The sequence below is a fragment of the Sinocyclocheilus rhinocerous genome, unplaced genomic scaffold (genome assembly GCF_001515625.1).
Source record: "Sinocyclocheilus rhinocerous isolate Xijiao unplaced genomic scaffold, SAMN03320098_v1.1 scaffold1811, whole genome shotgun sequence".
In the NCBI taxonomy this organism is placed as follows: domain Eukaryota; kingdom Metazoa; phylum Chordata; class Actinopteri; order Cypriniformes; family Cyprinidae; genus Sinocyclocheilus; species Sinocyclocheilus rhinocerous.
This window is the reverse complement of record NW_015665801.1, coordinates 190,551-210,570: the sequence shown is the minus strand read 5'-3', so window position 1 is coordinate 210,570 and position 20,020 is coordinate 190,551. Positions and strand designations below refer to the sequence as shown.

The following is a 20,020-nucleotide window of genomic DNA, read 5'->3' as shown; positions in this document are numbered from 1 at the left end:
GGGTTTTGGTAATTTTCCAGCATTTCAGTGGTGATTATTCTTAATGTTCACACAATCATTACTGTAGGTCAGGGGTTTTCCTGAATCAGCATGGTAAATGTAGGCGTGGTTAATGTGCTTAATATTCATTACAATCTCACAGCGCAAAACATCGGAATGATCTTTGTCATTACAAGAGGCTCTGTAATGCTAGTTGATGTTGATCCACTTTGACCTTCTCATGAGAGCGATGTAACCCTGTCAGCATCTGAGCATCCTGTGTGGCAAACAGAGAGAAATAGGCCAGAGGAAATCAACTGAAAAGAGACGCTAGAGGCCCGTTCACAACAGGAACGACAACTATAAAGATGTAAAATCGTTCTCAGTATTAAAGAATAGCAGAGTCCACACCACAACTATAACGATAAAGGCACAGAGAAACGATATCGTTGGAATCACTTCCAGAACAATTTTCTCCAGCTGATGAACGCTAAAAAAATTGACAGCCAATCAGAATCCATCCTGCTGTCACAAGCTGGAAAATTTAAAGCGGTAGACGAGCGTGCGCTTAGAATAAACAGACGATATCGTCTGCTGGTGTGGACGCTAATATAGTTATCTGCTACCACTTTATTCTGATAGTCCACTTTAGACATACTACTAACAGTAAGTAACTTTAACTACATGCCAACTAGCAGTCATTAGAGTATTAGTAGACTGTCTGCTTGATATCTGCTAACACTTTATTTTGATGGGTCCACAACATACCGACTATGAGAAATTTTGCAAGTATATATCAACTTATTCTACTAACCCTAAACCTAACCTAACAGTCTACTCAGAGTTAGTAGACGTGTAGTTGTGAATTAATGAGCATTAGTTGACATGTAGTTGCAAAGTTACTTACTGTTAGTAGAATGTCTAAAGTGGACAGTGTAACCAGTTATCTTTATAATTATCATTCTATGTGTGAATGGGCCTTAAATCTGTCTGTGTCTGTGTCTGTGTGTGTGCATACGTGCGTGTGCGTGCGAGTGTGTGTGTGTGTGTGTGTGCGAGTGTGTGTGTGTGGCGCTCCAAACTGGTTCCTCTGGGTGTCAATCAGGATCTGGACAAAGAGAAGATGCTGGAAGGCCGGAAGTCGAACATCAGGAAGTCTGTTCAGGTGGCGTATCACCGCGCCATGCAGCACCGCAACAAAGTCCAGGGCGACCCCAGCAGCGACACGAGCGACAGCGACTGAACACACGTGGTTTACACGACTCCAGACGGTGATGCATTTCCACTGAAACACACTCTGATGCTCTCTACTCTGGTGCTAAAGCGCTTCGGGCCCGGTGTTAAAGACTCAGACGTGTGTTTAATGTTAGATGTGGCTGTAGATACACAGTCCGTTTACCTCACACTACAGCCAGTATTCAAGATTTGATGAACACACTCTCTGTCAGACCTCTGCTTACGACTGCAAAAATCGTGATGTGTGTGCGTGCGAGAATCCATGTGAATGCTGGCAGAGGATGCAGAACATGCACAAGTGAAGCGTGATAATGTATTTATTTGTTCTTCCAAACGATCCTCATCTCCCATGAAGTCGCCCGCACACACCCTCATCTGGTGAAGCGGTGTGTCTGTCGGTGTTTGTTGTGTATATTTCTCTCGTGTTCTGTGTTGTTCTTTGAGAACGAATGAACGAATCCATGACTAACCGTTGTCTGACCATGTGCCAGTTCTGTCACTGTAGAACTTTTATACGGTATATATATAAATAATACATGCGATAGACTTTAATAAAAAGGTTTGAGTTTTGTACATCTGTTTCTTAGTTTTTTGTTTTTGTTCTGGTTTTTGGTGAATGAACAAGAATCTGTGTAGAAATGGGAGAACTCAAACCTGAGTAATCTCTGTTACGTAACCAAACCATCGTTCATGATTAGTAGGATTAACCCTATTGTGGTTTTCCATTCATCTTGACGAGCATGTTCTTTTTCTGAAAATGCTAGTTGCTGTTATTGCATTTTGCTCAAACTTTCTGACTTTGCTTATAGTTTTTTTTTTTTTTGGTCATTGAGGATTTACTTCAGTGTAAGTTTTGTGGATTTAAACTGTGCTAAACTGACTGTAGCACACCCTTAGCTTTTGTGCTTCAACACACCTCTCCTCAACAAGCCACGAGATTTCAGCTAATAATCATCACGAGTCCCATGAGAAGCCAAACACTTCTGGATGGGGGTTCGTTCTAGCCATGCTTGCAAACAACGCTGAAAATAGTGGAAAACAAACGTCTTCCTGTTAGAACACTGAATGCATCTGTGACAGAGGAATAAATGTTGGAGGTGAAGGAGAACTGGTTGTGACTGACTCACACCTGTAAGACTGGTTGTTCAGAGCTGTCCTCCGCAGCGGTTCTCCTCGTGAAGACACACACCCTCAGGCAGTGTAACCCAAACCACGTCTGCTCATATGTTCCTCACGCGTTCTGGTTTTGCACTGCGATTACTATCTGCTCAGCAAACACACTTCATTAACTGAATTGTGATTGGTCTCCTGTTCAGTTATTTTCCTTGTATAACGCAAAGCAACTCTTTAAGGTGGTAAACTAATTTACTACACTATAACTACTACTTTTTTTAGAAATAGCATGTGAAACGCTCTGGGCTGAGCATTTATTTTTGATCTAGCATTTGTGATCAAATCAATGTGTCCTTGCTCAGTGAATGTATTCATTTCTGCTGTTCTTTATAAAAAAAAAATATCTTGCCTAAACTTTTGAATGGTAGTGTATGAACACCAACTAGGTAATGTATGCTTTTTTTATATAGTTGTCAGTGATGATAAAATCTATGATGGTCTAACCAAGATTACATGCATACAGTAGTATTTCTCACACTGTAGTTGTGGGGAGATCATCACTACTGATGCATTGCTGTGTTGGTCTGTTATCTGTGTGTTTGTGTCATATCCACAGTTCAAGTTCTTGTATAAGAGTGGATAAAAGTGAGACAGTGCATGTGTTCACCTCAAAAAGATCTTGAGATAACATGCACAACACCTTGTGCTTGCTGCACAGCTCTTTTCCTGTCATTCACTGCTGTGGCAGTCTTTGAAGCTGAAAGCTTGTACCTGCAGAACTGCTGACTGGCACGTCTTCAAAGTCTTTCCGATGTACATTCTCCTAAGTGCACAAACATGTCTTTGTATGCATGAACCCTTAAATGCATGCACAAATGCAAATCACTGTTGTTCTGTGTTCACAGATTTTCCATTTCTGTAATATGCTCTGGTCCTCTCCCTGCTTACCGTGGTGACGAGATACACAGCAGACTGTCGTCACTCAATGGCTGGATGTCTAAGTGGTGTACGCAGAATAACATAGGTTTCATAGATAATTGGAGGACTTTTTGGGGCAGACCTGACCTGTTGAAAAGAGATGGTCTTCATCCTTCATCCCTCCAGGGGTGGTGCCGCTCTTCTCTCTAGAAATATGGCACATAGTCTTAGAGTTTGTACTTGACTAACTGGGGCCAAGGTCAGGAAGCAGACAGACTGGCTAAACCGACCGTCTGCTAGCCGCCTCACGTCACAGAAATCAGTTAATTCTCAGCACATAGAGACTCTTTCACCTAGATATCACACTATAGAGACAGTGTCTGTTCCCGAACAAGAAAATACAAAAAACGTCCAAACCAATTTAAGAGTAACAATTTAATTGATGTTAAACAAATAAAAATATTGATTTAAATTTTACATTTAGTCATTTTGCAGATGCTTTTATCCAAAGCAATTGGGGAATACATAAAGCGATTATTCTTCTTAAAGAGGCGAACAGACACAGGAAGTGCTCGTAATACCAAGTTTCAGGCTTTGTTCAAATAAGTACAAGCTAGAAAGGGAAGGAATAAATAAAGAGAAAGACAAAGTGGTTTTTTTTTTAGGATGAAGTCAAGTAGCTTCGAAAGAGATGAGTTTTCAGCTGTCGCTTGAAAATTGTCAGGGATTCAGCATTCCGGTCAGGGGTGGGAAGATCGTTCCACCAGCCAGGAACGGTGAACGAGAATGTTCTGGAAAGTGATTTTGTGCTTCTCTGTGATGGTACCACGAGGCGTCGCTCACTAGCGGATCTCAGACTTCTGGAGGGGATGTAGATTCGTAGTAGTGAGTGGAAGAAGGCGGGTGCTGAGCCTGTGGCTGTTCTATATGCAGGCATCAATGTCTTGAACTTGATTCGAGCCGCAACCGGTAGCCAGTGCAGGGAGATAAAGAGAGGTGTGACGTCGGCTCTTTGCATTCTGAATCATTAGTAGAGGTTTGATTGTGCTTGATGGAAGTCCAGCCAGAAGAGCATTGCAGTAGTCCAGCCTAGAGATTACAAGGACCTGGACAAGAAGTTGTGAAGCATGCTCCGTTAGAAAGGGCCTGATCTTTCTGATGTTGTGCAATGCAAACCTGCAAGATCGAGCAGTCTTTGCAATGTGGTCTTTGAAGGTCAGCTGGTCATCGAAGATTACACCAAGATTTCTGACCGAAGTTGATGGGGTAATTGTAGAAGGACCTAGCAGGATGGTGAAATAGCTGGCCTGAACAAAGCCCCTTATCTATTAAAGCTGGGGTAAGTGATTTCTGGTAGCCAATGTTGATATTTCAAATCACCAAAACAAACACGCCCCTACCCCAAAAGGGTCTCGCCCCTATTTTGATAGCTCCGCCCCACACATACATACGCAACCCAGGCAACGATTATGGTGGAATCTGCTGTAATAAACATATTATCGACACGCCCCACCTTTTATATTGTTTTGCACTTACTTAGCATAGTTGTATGACAGTCAAGTTTTTCAGTTAAAGTCAGTTCATTGTTGATTTAGCACATTACATTTCTAAACGATCTAATGTTTTAAGGGTACTGTAATTAGGTAATGCGCCCATCTGTTTGTCTGTGTCCCCTCACAGAACTTAAACTATACTGATCTGGTTAAATTATTAGGCAAGGAAGATGACCAGATTTTAGATCTTGACTTTCTTGAACATTGCAAAACTGGGGTGAAGGTCTGCAGTCACCTTGCTGCTCTTGTTAGTAATTGAATTTACATGGATGCATTAATGACAGTGAGTTATGGGGGAAAAAGAGTTTTATTGAGACTGATCATCCTATCCTGGTCATTAACAACAACAGTAATAGTAACAATACCAATAATACTAACTAAAATGTAACTCATGCTCATATGCCACTGAATGATATAGGCGTTAGCTTAAAACTACACATAGGGTGACCTTTAAAAATGTTTGCATTTTACACAGACAATCTTTAAAAACAGGGTGACACCTAATCTATGTCATCCGTTACCCAAATGTCAAAACCTGTTACCCTAAAACAGTAACAGGTTTGACGATTTCAAACTAATTTGCTAATTTCTAGCTAATAGAAAAATTCACAAAAGCACTTTGTACACTTTGAAGGGATTTTACTTGTAGATATTGATTATATTGTAATAATTGTTTAAATTTACATTTTAAAAATGGTGACAGTATTGACACTGCATGATGCCCCCCCTCCTCAATCAAGCCTCATAAATCATCAAAAATAGAACATTATAGAAGTGAGAACACTTGAAACGTGCTTGTGTTAAGTGTAGGAATCCTGGTTGAGAGGTGATAGAACCTCGCTTGAATGTACATTATTTTACAACGGTTTTCGATGAGGGTAACAGGGCTGACATGAAATCAGAGGTCACCAATAAAAAGATTTAAATTTTATAGAAAAAACATTGCTTAACAATGAGACTATATTTAAAACAATATGCAAATGTGATTTTATATCATTTTGCCTTCATTTGGCAAATTAAAAGTCCTGCTGCAAAAAGAAGTCGCTAGGGGGTCTGAAAAGTCGCTAAATCTAGCGACAAAGTCTCTTAAGTTGGCAACACTGCCTCCATCAAACCCAAGCTGAGCCTGCTGAGTTAAGTCTTCTGAGGTCAGGCAAACCAGTGTTAGGCACAAGCAGACTAGCTTCACTCTAACTTGATGCTGCTATGGGACTGATTGCCACTTGCATCGTAGTAATATGCTGGAAGTAGATGCTGTACAATCAGTTGTCCTTTACTCTCAGAATCCTTCAACCAGACCAATCATCTGGGATTATGATGAGAGACTGCACTACCCTGGCTCAAAGTGATTGTTTGCCAAAATAAGAAGGAGATATTGGACATTAAGAGGCCATGAAGCTGTCCGCCGAAACCAATGCCAGTGTGGAGTGCAGAAATAGGAGAGTCTGCCTAGAAGTTTCCCTAATATCCGACCTACCTCTTACCAGACAAAGGTACTTCAGACCAGCCTTTTATTCAATGAGCTTATACGGTTTTGTCCCCTTTTTATTCAAGATTGGCCATTGTAAAAATAGGAAATGGGGCATAGTGTTCAAGTGCATTCAATTGTGCATGGACAATTCCAAGTTGGGACGTTTTGTAAAATTCAATAAAATCAAGATTCTGTGATTCTCTTTAACTTTTATTTAATTGACAAAAGTACAAAGAAAAGACTTCCAATGTTTTCACTGACCAACGTAAATGTCTTTTGTAAATATGAACAAATTTTAGATTTTGACGGCTGCAACACACTCCAAAAAAGTTGGGACAGAGGCAAAATAAAAGTGAAAAGGTTATAGAATATCCACGTTAAACTGTTTTGAAACAGTAAGCAGGTGAATGGGTAATAGGTCAAGGTATCCTGTTTGAGTATAAAAGGAGCATCTCAGTCTTTGCAAGCAAAGCTGGACCATGGCTCATCACTTTGTGCCAAATTTCTCGAGAGAAGTGTCAAACAAATCAAAAATCACATTTCGCAATGCAAAATTGCAAAGAATTTAGGCCTTTTACCAAGTACCATACATAATATTGTGAAAAGATTCAGGGAATCCAGAGAAGTCACAGTACATGTAGGGAAAGGCAGGAAACCTCAGGTGAATGTGCTTGACCCTGGAGCCCTCAGATGGCACAGCATAAGAAACCGCCATGCTGCGGTGTTAAATATAGCCACATGGGCTCTGGATTACTTCAGAAAACTGCTGTCAATTAACAGTCTGCTGCTGCATCAAGAAATGCAACTTGAAAGCTATACATCAATTCTATGCAGCGATGCTGCCGGATTCTCTGGGCCAGAGCTCACCTCAGATAGTCAAAAAGACTGTACTCAGATGAGTCCACATTTCAACTTGTTTCTGGGGAAAATGGACATCGAGTTCTCAGTCCCAAAGACCAGAGGGAGCATCCTGACTTTCATTAGCAACAGAAGCAAAAGCAAACGTCTGTCATGGTATGGGAGTGCAGCAGAGCAAACAGCATGGGTGACTGCCATATGTGCGAAGGTGCTATTCACATGGAGGCATATATTGGGATTGTACAGAGATATATACTGCCTCTGTCCCAACTTTTTTGGAGTGTGTTGCAGCCGTCAAAATCAAAATTTTTTCATATTTACAAAATAAATTTACGTTGGTCAGTGAAAACTTTAGAAATCTTTTCTTTGTACTTTCGTCAATTAAATAAAAGTTAAAGAGAATTAACAAATCACATTCACACATCAGACAATCACACTCATTCTTGATTTTATTGCATTTTACAAAATGTCCCAACTTCTCTGGAATTGGAACTCTCCGTAGATTTCATCCTAAAAGTGTACGTACGCACAAAAGTTTTCAGATTTATAAAACCATTCGTACGCCAGAACCTGTGCAAAAATCCCTTTATAAATCCCAGTCAGGGGAAGATTGTGTGTACGTGCATCTCCACCCCGACTCCTCCCCGAAATAGCCATATATGGAGCTTGCAACGCCTAGTTTTACTATGCATAACCTCATCTGCATATCATTTCCATGCATATTCCCATCCACGTGACACCATGTTTAACACCGTCAAAAAGGAAATATGAGATACGGACTATAAATGTCATTTGTGCCAAACATTAATTTTTATTGCTAAAAATCTTCCAATATCCTTGTTATGTTTTAGAATAAATATATTAAAATATTCATAAAAACAAAACTGTTTTAAATAGTTTTCAGATAAATATTTTGGAATAAAGTTGATCTTGTTCTTTTACACTGGCCAAATAGCATTTCGGTTGTTTTAAACAATTCAAATCAAATTACATTTATGCAGTTTTGCTGATAAGGTGAACATATTATAGCTATTTTTAGTGGAAACAGATAGGCCTATATTTATTGCAGTGTAAATACAATTGTCTGACTCTGTGCGTCACTGACAAAGTATTTTAAAAAGGAAACGTGCAAATCTTACCATTTTCTTCAAGTTGTATCCTTCAAATACAGTGGTATTTTTCATAATGTTGTGGAGATGCCTTCGCACGACATCAACACCTCCGTGCAGCTGTGGTTGTACAGTAAAAGTTATTATCATTGGTCCTATTCAAATCAGACAATAGACCGTTCCACCGAATCCAGCAGTCCGCCATAATATCGAAGTAAGTGCGCATCTTTGATCATTGTTCTCACTAAAAAAAATTTTCTCATAACATGAGATCTGCAGTTTAGTTTAAAGATGAATTATTGTGCACCTAGCACTCCTCGCTGTCATCAAAACAAAATATATCTAAATTCATATAATTTTGTTTTAACTTTTGCATAATGACTTTATGTAATTTCAGTGCTTATCTCCATTATGAGAGTGGAATATTTAATGTAAATGTGTATATTTCAACATGAAATCAGAGTTTAAAATCGTTGTTTACTTCATTAATTTTCTCACTCCTGGAAAAAGAGTGCGTATGCATGGGTCAGAGTTTGCGTGCAGGTGCGCACATTTTCCCGTCAAGTTTGTTTTTATAAATCCCACCTTTTGCGTAGGAAGTGGCGTACGCCTCTTTCAGGGCAGGTTTTGTGCGTACGCAACGGTTATAAATGAGGCCCCAGGTCAGTCCATCTCGACTTTCTTAGTAGTACTAACTCAGACTGATTCCTGATGACCCTACAATGATTCGTTGCCTGGCGAGGGAAGTCATATGAGTTGCTGTGTGTCCAGAGCACCAACTTCAAATGGGAGAATGCAAATTGAATGAATCCATTGCCACTGCAAAATGAACTACAAAGTCACCTTGCCAGCCAGCAGATCAAATTTGTCTACAATCCACCTCACTTTGGCGGTTGCTTGAAGAGAGAGATTTGCTTGATCAACGCAGCCCTCAAAGTGACCATCGGACCCCAGACTGTCACTGAGGAGGTACTGAGAATATTTTTGATTGAGGTTGAAGGTATCCTCAACTCAAAGCCCCTTGGGTCTAGCTCCTCGGATATAGCTGACCTTGACCCGATGACCTGGGTATTACCTACCCAGTTTCCAAACTGGCCAGAAGTGGAAGACACTACAGATTAGTGGTGTGGCCATGATTGTCTATCCTGAACTTTCTCTCTTTTTTATACAGATTTATTTTGGGGGGTTTTGCCTTTATTATGACAGGACATTGTAGAGTTGGCAGGAAGCAAAGTGGGAGAGAGAGGGGGGCAGGATCGGGAAAGGTCCTTGAGCCGGGATTCAAACTCGGGATGCCCGTAGCACAATGGCACTATATGTTGGCGCGCTGCCCGCGAGGCTATTGGCGGCAATGATCCTGCACTTTCTTATGCCCTCTGGCTAGTAGGTAAGGTCACCCAGGTGTTCCCAGGCCCAGATGGCAGCCAGTGTGGACGTTAAAGGTAGGACTTACACACAAGTTGTGGCTTGACTCAATCAGATCCCAGCCTTACCTGGGCAGTGCATGATACTTGAGGGGTATAGAATATCTCTGTGCTTCTGTTTGTAGCAGAACTTTTTTAATTGAATTGTAAGGTGACTGAGCAGCAGGGAAACCCCAGCCATCTGAAGACACTGCATGGGATACTGTTTCCCAGAATGCAGTGCGCTCATGTGACGATTCATCTAAGTGTGAGTGAAGGCGGGGAATAGTAATTATAAATGTAACACTGTTATATGAACGTATACATATAGGCCTACATGTAAAGTACAAACAATCGCTGTGTATCTAAAAATAATATCGCTAGTAGGAGATAAATTCTACATGAATCTCTACGGCACGTTTCCAATCAAGTCAAATTACGCCACCTTTATCTCTATAGCGCTTTATACAGAACTGATCGTTTCAAATATATTAAATAATAATAATAATATTGCAGTAATATAATATATAAATATATATAAATAAAATATTTCAATTCCGCAAACAGAATTCAATTCCGCTGTAAAGCAGCTCTAAAAAAGAAACGTTGTGAAAGGACAAATAGACCAATTTGTTGGCAGAGGCTATTTACATGAACTCCGCCCACAAATGCCCGATAAACAGCACTGCAAAAGACGCCTGTTTATCTGTAGTATCCATTGATCTATATCGCTGGCGCACGCGACACGTGTGCTTCCGACGCGATCGACCCGAGTTCGAATCCGGCTTTAGTCAAACTCCTGCTTTTCCTTTTCCCATCACATACCAGATCAAAAAGGCATTTATTTTCAATAAAAATAAAGTAAATATTTGAAAAGTGGAAATAAAACGCCTCATTAATAATACAGTGTTATTAGGTATGCTTAGCTGTAGGTGTAGGGAGGCTTTTGTCCCAATAAAGTGACATGGCATTCATCTAATAAAATATATATGATCATTTACACTTAATATGTATTACATACTCTTTTATAATGTACTACAGTACTGAAGTATAAATATCTGCCACCTAACTATATTTACACACCTGTTGCTAAATAAAATTATGCTATTTTAGTGTAAACAGAATTTATCATTATTTGCACTTAGTGTAACTAGAATATATCGCTTTTTCCACTGCCAAAAATATCACTGTCCAGTTAAAGACAGCTCAGTGTTGATTCAGTTCCGACCAATATGTAAAGTCCACCAGTTAGTTCAAGTTGGCAATATAACATTGTTTACTAGTATGAATCCTTATTAACAAGCCTTAAAAAGAACGGTTAGCACATTTGTTTGTAAGATAACAACCTTGACAGCTGTGCTGAATTATTTATGTTCAGCGTTTGTCATGTGACGACACTGTTGCTTGTTGTATGTTTCACACACTATATAAATAGTAGGCAGATGCACTGGGCAGTAAGCAGTAGGCTAAGCAGTAAGCAAGCATGCCATTGCGAACACAGCCATAGACTTGCCGTCATGAGCCAGGTGAGAATACTGATGCTTGTCAGATAGTGACTTTGATTTTTGTATTATTCAGGAGCACCTTTAACATCAAAGAGTTTAAGTTCGGTAATGTAAAATGGATAGCTTGAATGTACTGTAAATTGATTTGTGCGAAGGCGTCCGCTAAATACATGAATGTAAATGAATTATTAATGCGGAAGTCGGTGACCTTTTGAAGGAGGCGCCGAAATTCCGGTGATGTGCGTCACCAAAACCCCACCCGCCCCCAGCGCGAGCGCAGCGGTCTGATCTGATAGACTCAACTCTACTCTACTCTACTCTACTCTACTCTGACGCGCTGTCTGCTGCTGTTTCGCCGTGACCGGCTTCGTTGGATAATGTACACCTAAAAAGAGGTTCATGTTGTTATTTCGCAGCCATGTACAGATCGTCGTTTGTCGCTCGTGTAGTTTTGCTGTTTGTTTCGTTTAAATGGTCGTTCTCCACACGGGACAGTCTCAAAGTCCGACAGGTGAGCGTGGCTTTCTTCTAGAGGTACACAGTAGCGCAGTGTGGACTAATGACGGAAAGCTCAGCATACAGTGTGTTCAGTATTATACGCGAGTGTTGATGATTAAATCACGTTGTTGTGAGAGCTAGCCCATGTGTTTGCAGGTAAACCTCGCGTGCTACAGCCCACCCGCGGAGACCCCTCACACACCAGCTGCTGTTCATCTACTCAAACTCCACAGCTTCCTTTCAAGTGTCTTAAGAAGCAGGAAAAACACATACATACTTGACTCATATGCGTCCAGTCCAAACATTTTGGAGTTATTCAATTTTGTTAAGTTTAAAATTGTATTTATTTATTTATTTTTAAATCTATGAATGCATGTATTTAAAGCGGTGAGCTAGAGCAGGCAATGATGGCCCAGCACACGTGGATGCAGACCACTGCTTAAAAAGCATCTCAAGATGCATCTCATGAAATTGAGGAGTGAGCAGATACTTCCAGTTATGTTGTTTCATAGGTTTTCTGATGACTTTACTGTTACTCTAAACTGTGGAAAATGGTAATGATGCTATTGCTCAGAAACTTTTACACATTGCTGACTCAAATATCCGATACTGGACACATTTCTATATTTTTTACTATATAACTTCAGTCCTATAAAAGCTGCTTGAATGTGTTAATCAACTCTTAAGCTGGTGAGCATGCTGAGGCACTTTACTACAGATTTGTCTCGGGTACGGTGCATTGAGCATGTGTTAACAGAGCCGTCTCTGTTACTCGTTGTAGGAAGACACGGGTAACTCAGAGAGGAAAACGAAGGGGAGGTTTTGGTCTTCTTCAAATTCCCCCTTGAGTGTATTTGTAGAGCTATGAGTGTGTTAATGTTAGCCCATGGAAGTTATATGCAAAAAAAGTTGTCACATAAAGGAAAAAAGTAGCGTAAATCGCTAAGTTCTGTATGACGAGCAAAAGCCCCTGCTCCGTATTAACTGCTAAGAGGTGAAGGTACGGCAGGAATAGACAGTCACTTGCTGTCTTTTATTTTCTCTGTTGTAGACCTCTTACATACATTACATATAATCCTCTTACAGTTACTGCTCTCATAAAAATATTACTTAATTATATTACATTCAGGATTCCATTTTAATGTAGCAAATAAAGCACAAAAACATGTGTTCATGCGCTGCCTCTGTTGTGCTCAGTGATGTTTTTGAAGTTTAAGAGGGATTTGCTTGCTGTTGGATCAGCCTTTTTACAAGATGGGAACACTAACATTTGCAGTGTTTAAAGATAACAGTTACAGTGCATGCTCTCAGACAGCACTCACAAACCCAAAGAATCAGTGATGCAAAAATGAATGAAATAAATCAAAAGTTTGAGTACTTTTTAATGGTCTCTTGAAGGTTTCGTTCATATGTTGGTTGTCTGCGCCTCAAACTGTGTGAACAATAGTGTGAAAGCTGCATATGAGCATCATCAAGGCTGTGTGGCTAAAGACGGCGTAGAAACAGCAGGTCAGGTTTCTATCAGTTTTGTGGAGATGCACTTATTTGGCCAAGTGTTTGTTGTGGGCTCTATCTGGTTGTGTGAAGTGGCAGGCTTTGCTAAACACTACAGCTCTTTGTTTCCAGCGGCGTACAGAGATGTTTGTACAATGATGAAATGATTACCTTAGCATGAATTACATTTAGAATCCGCACGTTAATGTCATTTTTAATGGTATGTGTGTGGACAATATTTTGGGATGACTGTTCATGTGAGGAGGTTAGTTCTGTGTCTGGATCTCAGTTTTTATTTGGATCTGTTGTTAGTGTTATGAAAACTGGCCATCATAAAGCTGAGAATAAGAAGGGAAATAGTGAAGAGTTCAAATCATTCTGCAGAAGTAGTCAGACTAAAGTAGAAAGATGTCACTTTAAACAAGTGGTGGAAAGGGAAAAACTTACAATTATTATATTTCAGTATGGATTTATAAAAGCAATAAAGTGCTAAATGTTCAGCTGGATTGTGAATATAGTAATTGCAGAATGGGCCTAAAAATTAACTGAAGTTTTTATATATATAATCCTAGTAAAATAGTAATATATTTAAAATCCATTTATTTCATACTAAGTATATAGTTCAAATATATTAACATATTTACTGTCATATTGCTCAAGACTTTATTTATGCACAATGCACATTTCTTATTAAGACTAAAATGTGTTTTAGCATCACTATCAATAAGGATTGCACAATCGCTTTATAATATCAGTCTTTAAATGCAATTAATTTAAAGTGTAGCTGAAGTATACTTGCAACAGTTCCACTTTAGCACAATCAAATATACTTCAGTATATCTTAAGTTGGACCTCAGCACTACTTCCACACAATTAAAGTGCATTAAGCACAAAATTAGTTGTTCCAATTTAACAGACTTTTAGTATACCAGTTTAGTATACTAAAAGTACAATTGCAGGGTATTTTTATTAAGCACATAAATATGAAAATGTATTTGTAGTATACTTAGCATGAAATAAATGTATTTCAAATATGTTTTAGTATATTTATTTTCTCTAGGGAAGCTATATTGGATATTTATTAGATCACTCTCCCGTCAGAAGATATCCATATAAAACCAGTCAACATAAAATAAAAAGCAAAGATGAATATTAGGAAATAAAAAGACACAAAACAAGATGTCTGTTTTCTGGCTGTCTCACACACACACACACACACACTCTCACTCTCACACTCTCGTGCACACACGCACACACTCGCACACACTCTCACACACGCACACACACACACATACACACGCACACACAGAGGTTGTTGTGAAGTACTTCTACTAGATGATAAGATCTCTGAACTAAACTCATTTTAACACACACTATTGTATAGCTGACATTGATGCATCATCTGTAGAGATGCTTCTCTTTTTACATTCTTAAACAATGCTCAAGTGCGAGAATTTTGAACTTCAGCTAAATCTTTCTCTTTTCTCTCTCTCTCTCTAAAGGAATGGAGTGGTGCTGGCACACACATGCACGCACGCACTCTCGCACGCACACGCACACACTCTTGCACACACACTCTCGCACACACACACGCACACACATACACACGCACACACAGAGGTTGTTGTGAAGTACTTCTACTAGATGATAAGATCTCTGAACTAAACTCATTTTAACACACACTATTGTGTAGCTGACATTGATGCATCATCTGTAGAGATGCTTCTCTTTTTACATTCTTAAACAATGCTCAAGTGCGAGAATTTTGAACTTCAGCTAAATCTTTCTCTTTTCTCTCTCTCTCTCTAAAGGAATGGAGTGGTGCTGGTAAGTCATGACACAATACATCACTTCATAATGTCTACATTGTTACTTTTAGTGTTTCACATCCACACTGTATACCTGTACGGTAAAGTAAGAAGTTTAAATGGCCACATTCAAGGAAGCATTATGTGTTTCTGCATGTCAAAACAATTTTCTTGTTTTATTCTGAGCAAACGTTTGATTTTGATATTTCATTGTTTGGCTGACTGGCGTTAGCTTGGTCGTGGTCTCTAAAGACATTCACTCACTCCAAAGAGCTGTGTTTTTATGTATTCAAACCCCTTCCTTCATACAGTGTGAGAAAATAATCCACTTTTACTGTAAACTGTCATTTGTACTAAAGCCAAAGGAAGTGATTTCAGACTTGATTTTCAATGATTTTCAAACAAGACTTGAGCTGAAAGATGACACTGTTGTCTTCTGGAGAGCTGCTTTATAATAATTGACACATTTTGCAGCATTAACACTGTTACTGAACTGAACTGAAGCAACATTAACCTGACTCAAGTAACACTGTTATTTTCCTGTCACTGTGAAGAGGCTTTAAAACCAACTGTATTTATATAGTGCTACAGAAATGAAGTTGGCTTGACTTCTGCTCACTATTAGAGTTCTGCTAAGTGAATCAAATAAATCATGATGACTCCCGTGATTTCTCATTCCTGACGTTCTCCTTCAGAAAGCAGAATGAGATGGTAATAATGTCAGATTCAGTAGCTAAATGTCTCCGCTCCTCAGTGTAATGGTCCAAAAACTTTTTTAGACTGCTGTTGTGTGTGATGCAGCTTTCTGAAATCTTGCTAGTTAGTGCAATAATGATGCATATATTTAGCTGACATTAAATGTAGGAAAAATCGATCATTGGCTGACGCCTGTCCTCTTTTGCTTGTTTGTGTTGTGTTGGACTGAACAGAGCGAGGGCTGCCTGAGCTGAGACTCTGGACGCTGCGCTGGCAGGACCAGCTGGACGTGTGTGTCCGTGTGCGGCTCTCCGTCCGTCCTCTGCGTATGTACAACACCACAGCTCGTCTGCTCGGTGATCACAGCGACTGACTGACTGACTGAGCTCACCACTCTGTCCTGTGTTTGTAGAGGCAAACGAATCGCTGACGATTGAGTTGAGCGACTCTGAGACGGGTGACTCCTACACGCTGCTCATGTGGGAACGGAGCAGCACTCTCAGGGTACGTCTGTGGTCGATTTCTTCATTAGATTTAGCATAGACCAGTTCCAACTTTTCATTTATCATCGTTTGTTTATGTAACTGTGTAATCAGTTGCATGACAAATAGCTCTCTGCAACTGAATGAAAATAAAACCAAAGTGCTTCTACTGGGTCCTGCTGCTATTAAAACACAGTTAGGTTTCTTAAGTAGTAACCTACACAATCATGCAACAAATCTTCTCCAATTTGACAAGCATGTAAATGCAGTTGTAAAGAGTAGCTTTTTTTCATCTCAGATCAGTGGCAAAAGTGAAGCGCCTTCTTTCTAGTAAAGACCTTGAAATTGTAGTTCATGCACTAATTTCCTCTCGATTGGATTAATGCAGCTCTTTGTACATTGCATTACCTGCGTCTCGGTTACAGATGGTTCAAAATGCAGCAGCCAGATTGTTAACAGGAACCAAGAAAAGGGATCATATCTCCCCTGTCCTTGCCTCATTGCACTGGCTCCCTATAACATTTTAAAATCCTTCTTTTTACATACAAGGCATTGCATAATTCTGCCCCGGATTATATTTGTGATGTGATCTTATTAGGCCATATACAGCTTCTAGGTCATTAAGATCTTGTTATCTGTCCACCGTTCTCGTTGGAAAACAAAAGTTGATCCAGCTTTCTCAGTAGTTGCCCCAAAGCTGTGGAACAGTCTTCTCCATCTTCTCCATCACTGGATGCTTTTAAATCCAGCTTGAAGACTTACTCTCTAGTATTTGAGTGATGCTGTGTATCTACTTTGAGTAGTTGAATTGGTGTTTTATGTATGTACATTTTAATTGTTTTGATACTTGTTTTTATTTTCCTTTGTCTTTTTCCCCCACTTTCCTTTTCTCCTATAAATTCAGATTTATTTTTATTGTAAAGCATTTTCCATCAACTACGGTTGTGTTAAACTTGTGCTCTGAAAATAAAATTAGCCTTGCCTTGTTTGCAAGCTGACTTGCTTCACAAAACACTAATGGCATTTATTATTTTTGCTAGTGGAGCTGGAGTGTTTCATTTCACACCGTGTGGTTTAGTTCATGGGTTTCAAGGCTGAATGTATGTCACGCTCCACCAAAGGAGGATTTGATGAAGTTGATGATTGATGTGCCACAGAACATATGAAAGTGTTTTTTCTTCCTCGTTGATGAACCTATTTATTTAGTTATCTTAAATGCATATATAGTTATAGAATTAGTTGCGTGTTATTATTTGCATTTATCATTGATTTTTGCTCTGCTGTCCGTGATCAGTGCAATTCTGTGGCCTGTTTTTGGATCACAATCCACCTTTCGAGAACCGCTGGACTAGTAAATGCAGCAGGTCATTTAAAATGAATGTTTTATTGGTTTACAGAAATGAGTAGTGATGCATTGATGCTCACTTCAGGATAGTTCACACTGATAGTGAGAAAGTCAGGTAATCGTATCCAGCTGAATGAGGTGTTGGCACATGTGATCTTTATTGTCTGCAATGACATTGGTAGAGAAAATTGCATATAGGTTTCGTCATTCATTCGTCATGCGAGCACTGTAGTGTCAGCCACCTGTGCTTGCACCCGAGGTCAAATGGAGAATACTTTGAACGGCTAGAGTGTACAACAATACACATACACTAGCATTTGTGTAAAAAAAAACAAAAAACTCTTACAATATATGTGCTAAATTTTCCTCTAAATTTGAATTCAGCTGTGTTTTACTGCTGCTCTCAGTCAGTGTGAAGTCTTCTTTAAGCTAAACTGAATCTGGGGCATTGTAATGATTGTATTTTCTCCTTCACCAGTGGATCAGCAGTAGTGGCGATCCGTGGCTTCAACCTCGCAAAGCTAAAATTCAGAAGCATGTAACGACCGTGACGTCCCATCAGGCCTTTGTGAGTGAGCGCTCGCGTTCCTTCACACGTGTTGTTGACTCAATCTGAAGCGTGTTTGCAGTGGTTTTAGCTGTGATTGTCTGTCGCCCTCCAGTGGATTGTGAGGTATGACTGTTTCCCAGCCCAGCCTGGATCCACCGTCAGCGTGTCCGTTCACAGCCACAGTCGTGTGCTCATCAGCACGTCTTACGTCGTAGAGCACACAGGTCTGTCTCTCTCTCTCTGTACTACTCTCATAATGTCAGAACACAGCAAAGCAGCTGCATTCACATCTGCTGTTTTCCATGTGTGTTTCTGATCCTCACACTGACGATCCAGTGCCCAAAGCCAGTGTCACGGTGGATGAACATGCTAAACGCTTCAGTGTACGAATGGAAACAGACCACAGTGAAGTGGAGATCAGCCTGTGCTACAACAATTCACACGCAGTGTGTGAAGGAATTTATTTTAGTACGGTGGGTGAAATATGTCATCATACTTTATATAAGATCTACATTTTTGAGAAGGTAGACTTCATAATAAAAACTCATTCTCATTTATATGCTAATTTGATCACTGCATAATTTTACATTCTATTAAAAGTATTTATACATCAAGCAAGAATCCATTGTGCTAATTTATGCTTGTTTACCTAAATATTTCTCATTGTGAAAAATTTACTGTACGGTCTCACATGACATACACAGTGTTTCCGTAGATTAATATACGATTTCTCAAATGACTGAATAATGTAAGAAGCTGTGGCCATCATAAAGTGTATAAATCTTCAATAAGCCATTGAGGTGTTGTGTTTGTGTTGCAGACTGAAGCGAAGGTTAAAACCTTCAATCTGAGCTTCCCCTACCTGATACCTTGTGTCTGTGTGCAGGTGTGCTGCTCTTCACATTCTCACACACACACACACTTTGTTGTTTTTGAAAATGTTTTCCTCCTTATAAATGTATGTATTATTCTGTGTTCACAGCTGTGGTTTCCAGGCCCTGATTCCAGAAGAAACACACAGTGTCCCTTAAAAGAGAAAGCGCTGCCACGTGAGTCAATGATATTTGTGGAAGCAACACTTAGTGTGAAGATCATGCGCAGTATATATAGAATAGATATTATTAGCGCTGACGTGCAAAGAAATAATTGAACTGATAACTCAACCAGAACCTCATGTCAGCTCCTCCATAGGAGAGAAATTAATCGAGCCTGATCCAAATGAAATCCCTATTCAACAGACGGGTGCAGTGCAGACTGTAAAGAATAAAATGTCACTACGTTTGGTAAAGTGAATGTGCAGTGTGACTCTCTCGCATGTTGCGTAGCAGATACGCATTTTGACCTCAAAGTACACTGGTACGATTTGTCACTCTAAACTACGCAAAAAAACCTGGAGCATCTTCCCTTGTAATGACTAAACCTTTTGTCCAACAACAAAAAAGAACATTATAACATTCTTTTACTGCACAACATCAGACAAATATTTAAAATAATTTCCCTCTTGATCTGATGTGGCTTCTTATCACAGAATGACGCAGAAATAAATTCTACACTGGAATAACGGGCTAAGTCGATTAGCAGTGGATTATAAATATAACGTTACTTAATTGTTAAAATACTCGAGGTGGTTTTAAGAACACAGATAAATATTGTCGCAGTACAGTGTTTTTTTTAATGTCATCATTCAAAGCGTTTCTGTCTTCTTTCATTCAGTTACAGCGATAGCTGGCTGTTTTTGTCCATATTAGGGATTTCCTGGAGCGTCCTGAGTTCTATTTCTTCGGTGATGCATATGTGGATTTTCTGCGCGAGGGCGCCCTCAGGCGTCCAGTGTGAATGAAACACACATTACATGTGTTCATAGCACTAAATAATGGCCAATCCATAAAAATAATACTTCTTTTTTTAAATAGCATTTAAAAATAGCAAAAAAAGAACTAAAGCAAAAAATGTGGTAACATTTTTTTTAAACTGAGGTATTTATTGAACCGTGGGCTAACTG

The 20,020-nt window shown here is 39.5% G+C and overlaps 2 protein-coding genes across 4 annotated transcripts in view; both read left to right on the top strand.

Annotated features, from left to right (window-relative positions):
- Nucleotides 1-1,789, top strand: part of LOC107731482 (peregrin) — a 29,457-nt gene extending 27,668 nt beyond the window's left edge. The window contains exon 15 of the mRNA XM_016542575.1: nucleotides 1,043-1,789. Coding sequence (XP_016398061.1) covers nucleotides 1,043-1,222 — 180 coding nt within the window. The 3' untranslated portion in view covers nucleotides 1,223-1,789. The remainder of the gene's footprint in view (nucleotides 1-1,042) is intronic.
- Nucleotides 1,790-11,110: 9,321 nt separating this feature from the next.
- Nucleotides 11,111-20,020, top strand: part of LOC107731485 (interleukin-17 receptor E-like) — an 18,407-nt gene continuing 9,497 nt past the window's right edge. Inside the window, exons 1-9 of one of the 3 annotated variants that reach the window (XM_016542584.1) lie at nucleotides 11,111-11,166; nucleotides 14,949-14,964; nucleotides 15,875-15,967; nucleotides 16,054-16,145; nucleotides 17,947-18,036; nucleotides 18,131-18,242; nucleotides 18,355-18,491; nucleotides 18,839-18,904; nucleotides 19,001-19,067. In XM_016542584.1, coding sequence (XP_016398070.1) covers nucleotides 11,158-11,166; nucleotides 14,949-14,964; nucleotides 15,875-15,967; nucleotides 16,054-16,145; nucleotides 17,947-18,036; nucleotides 18,131-18,242; nucleotides 18,355-18,491; nucleotides 18,839-18,904; nucleotides 19,001-19,067 — 682 coding nt within the window. In that variant the 5' untranslated portion in view covers nucleotides 11,111-11,157. Of the gene's footprint in view, nucleotides 11,167-11,447; nucleotides 11,657-14,948; nucleotides 14,965-15,874; nucleotides 15,968-16,053; nucleotides 16,146-17,946; nucleotides 18,037-18,130; nucleotides 18,243-18,354; nucleotides 18,492-18,838; nucleotides 18,905-19,000; nucleotides 19,068-20,020 lie in introns of those variants that run through there. The other 2 variants (XM_016542582.1, XM_016542583.1) reach the window with 2 other exon arrangements.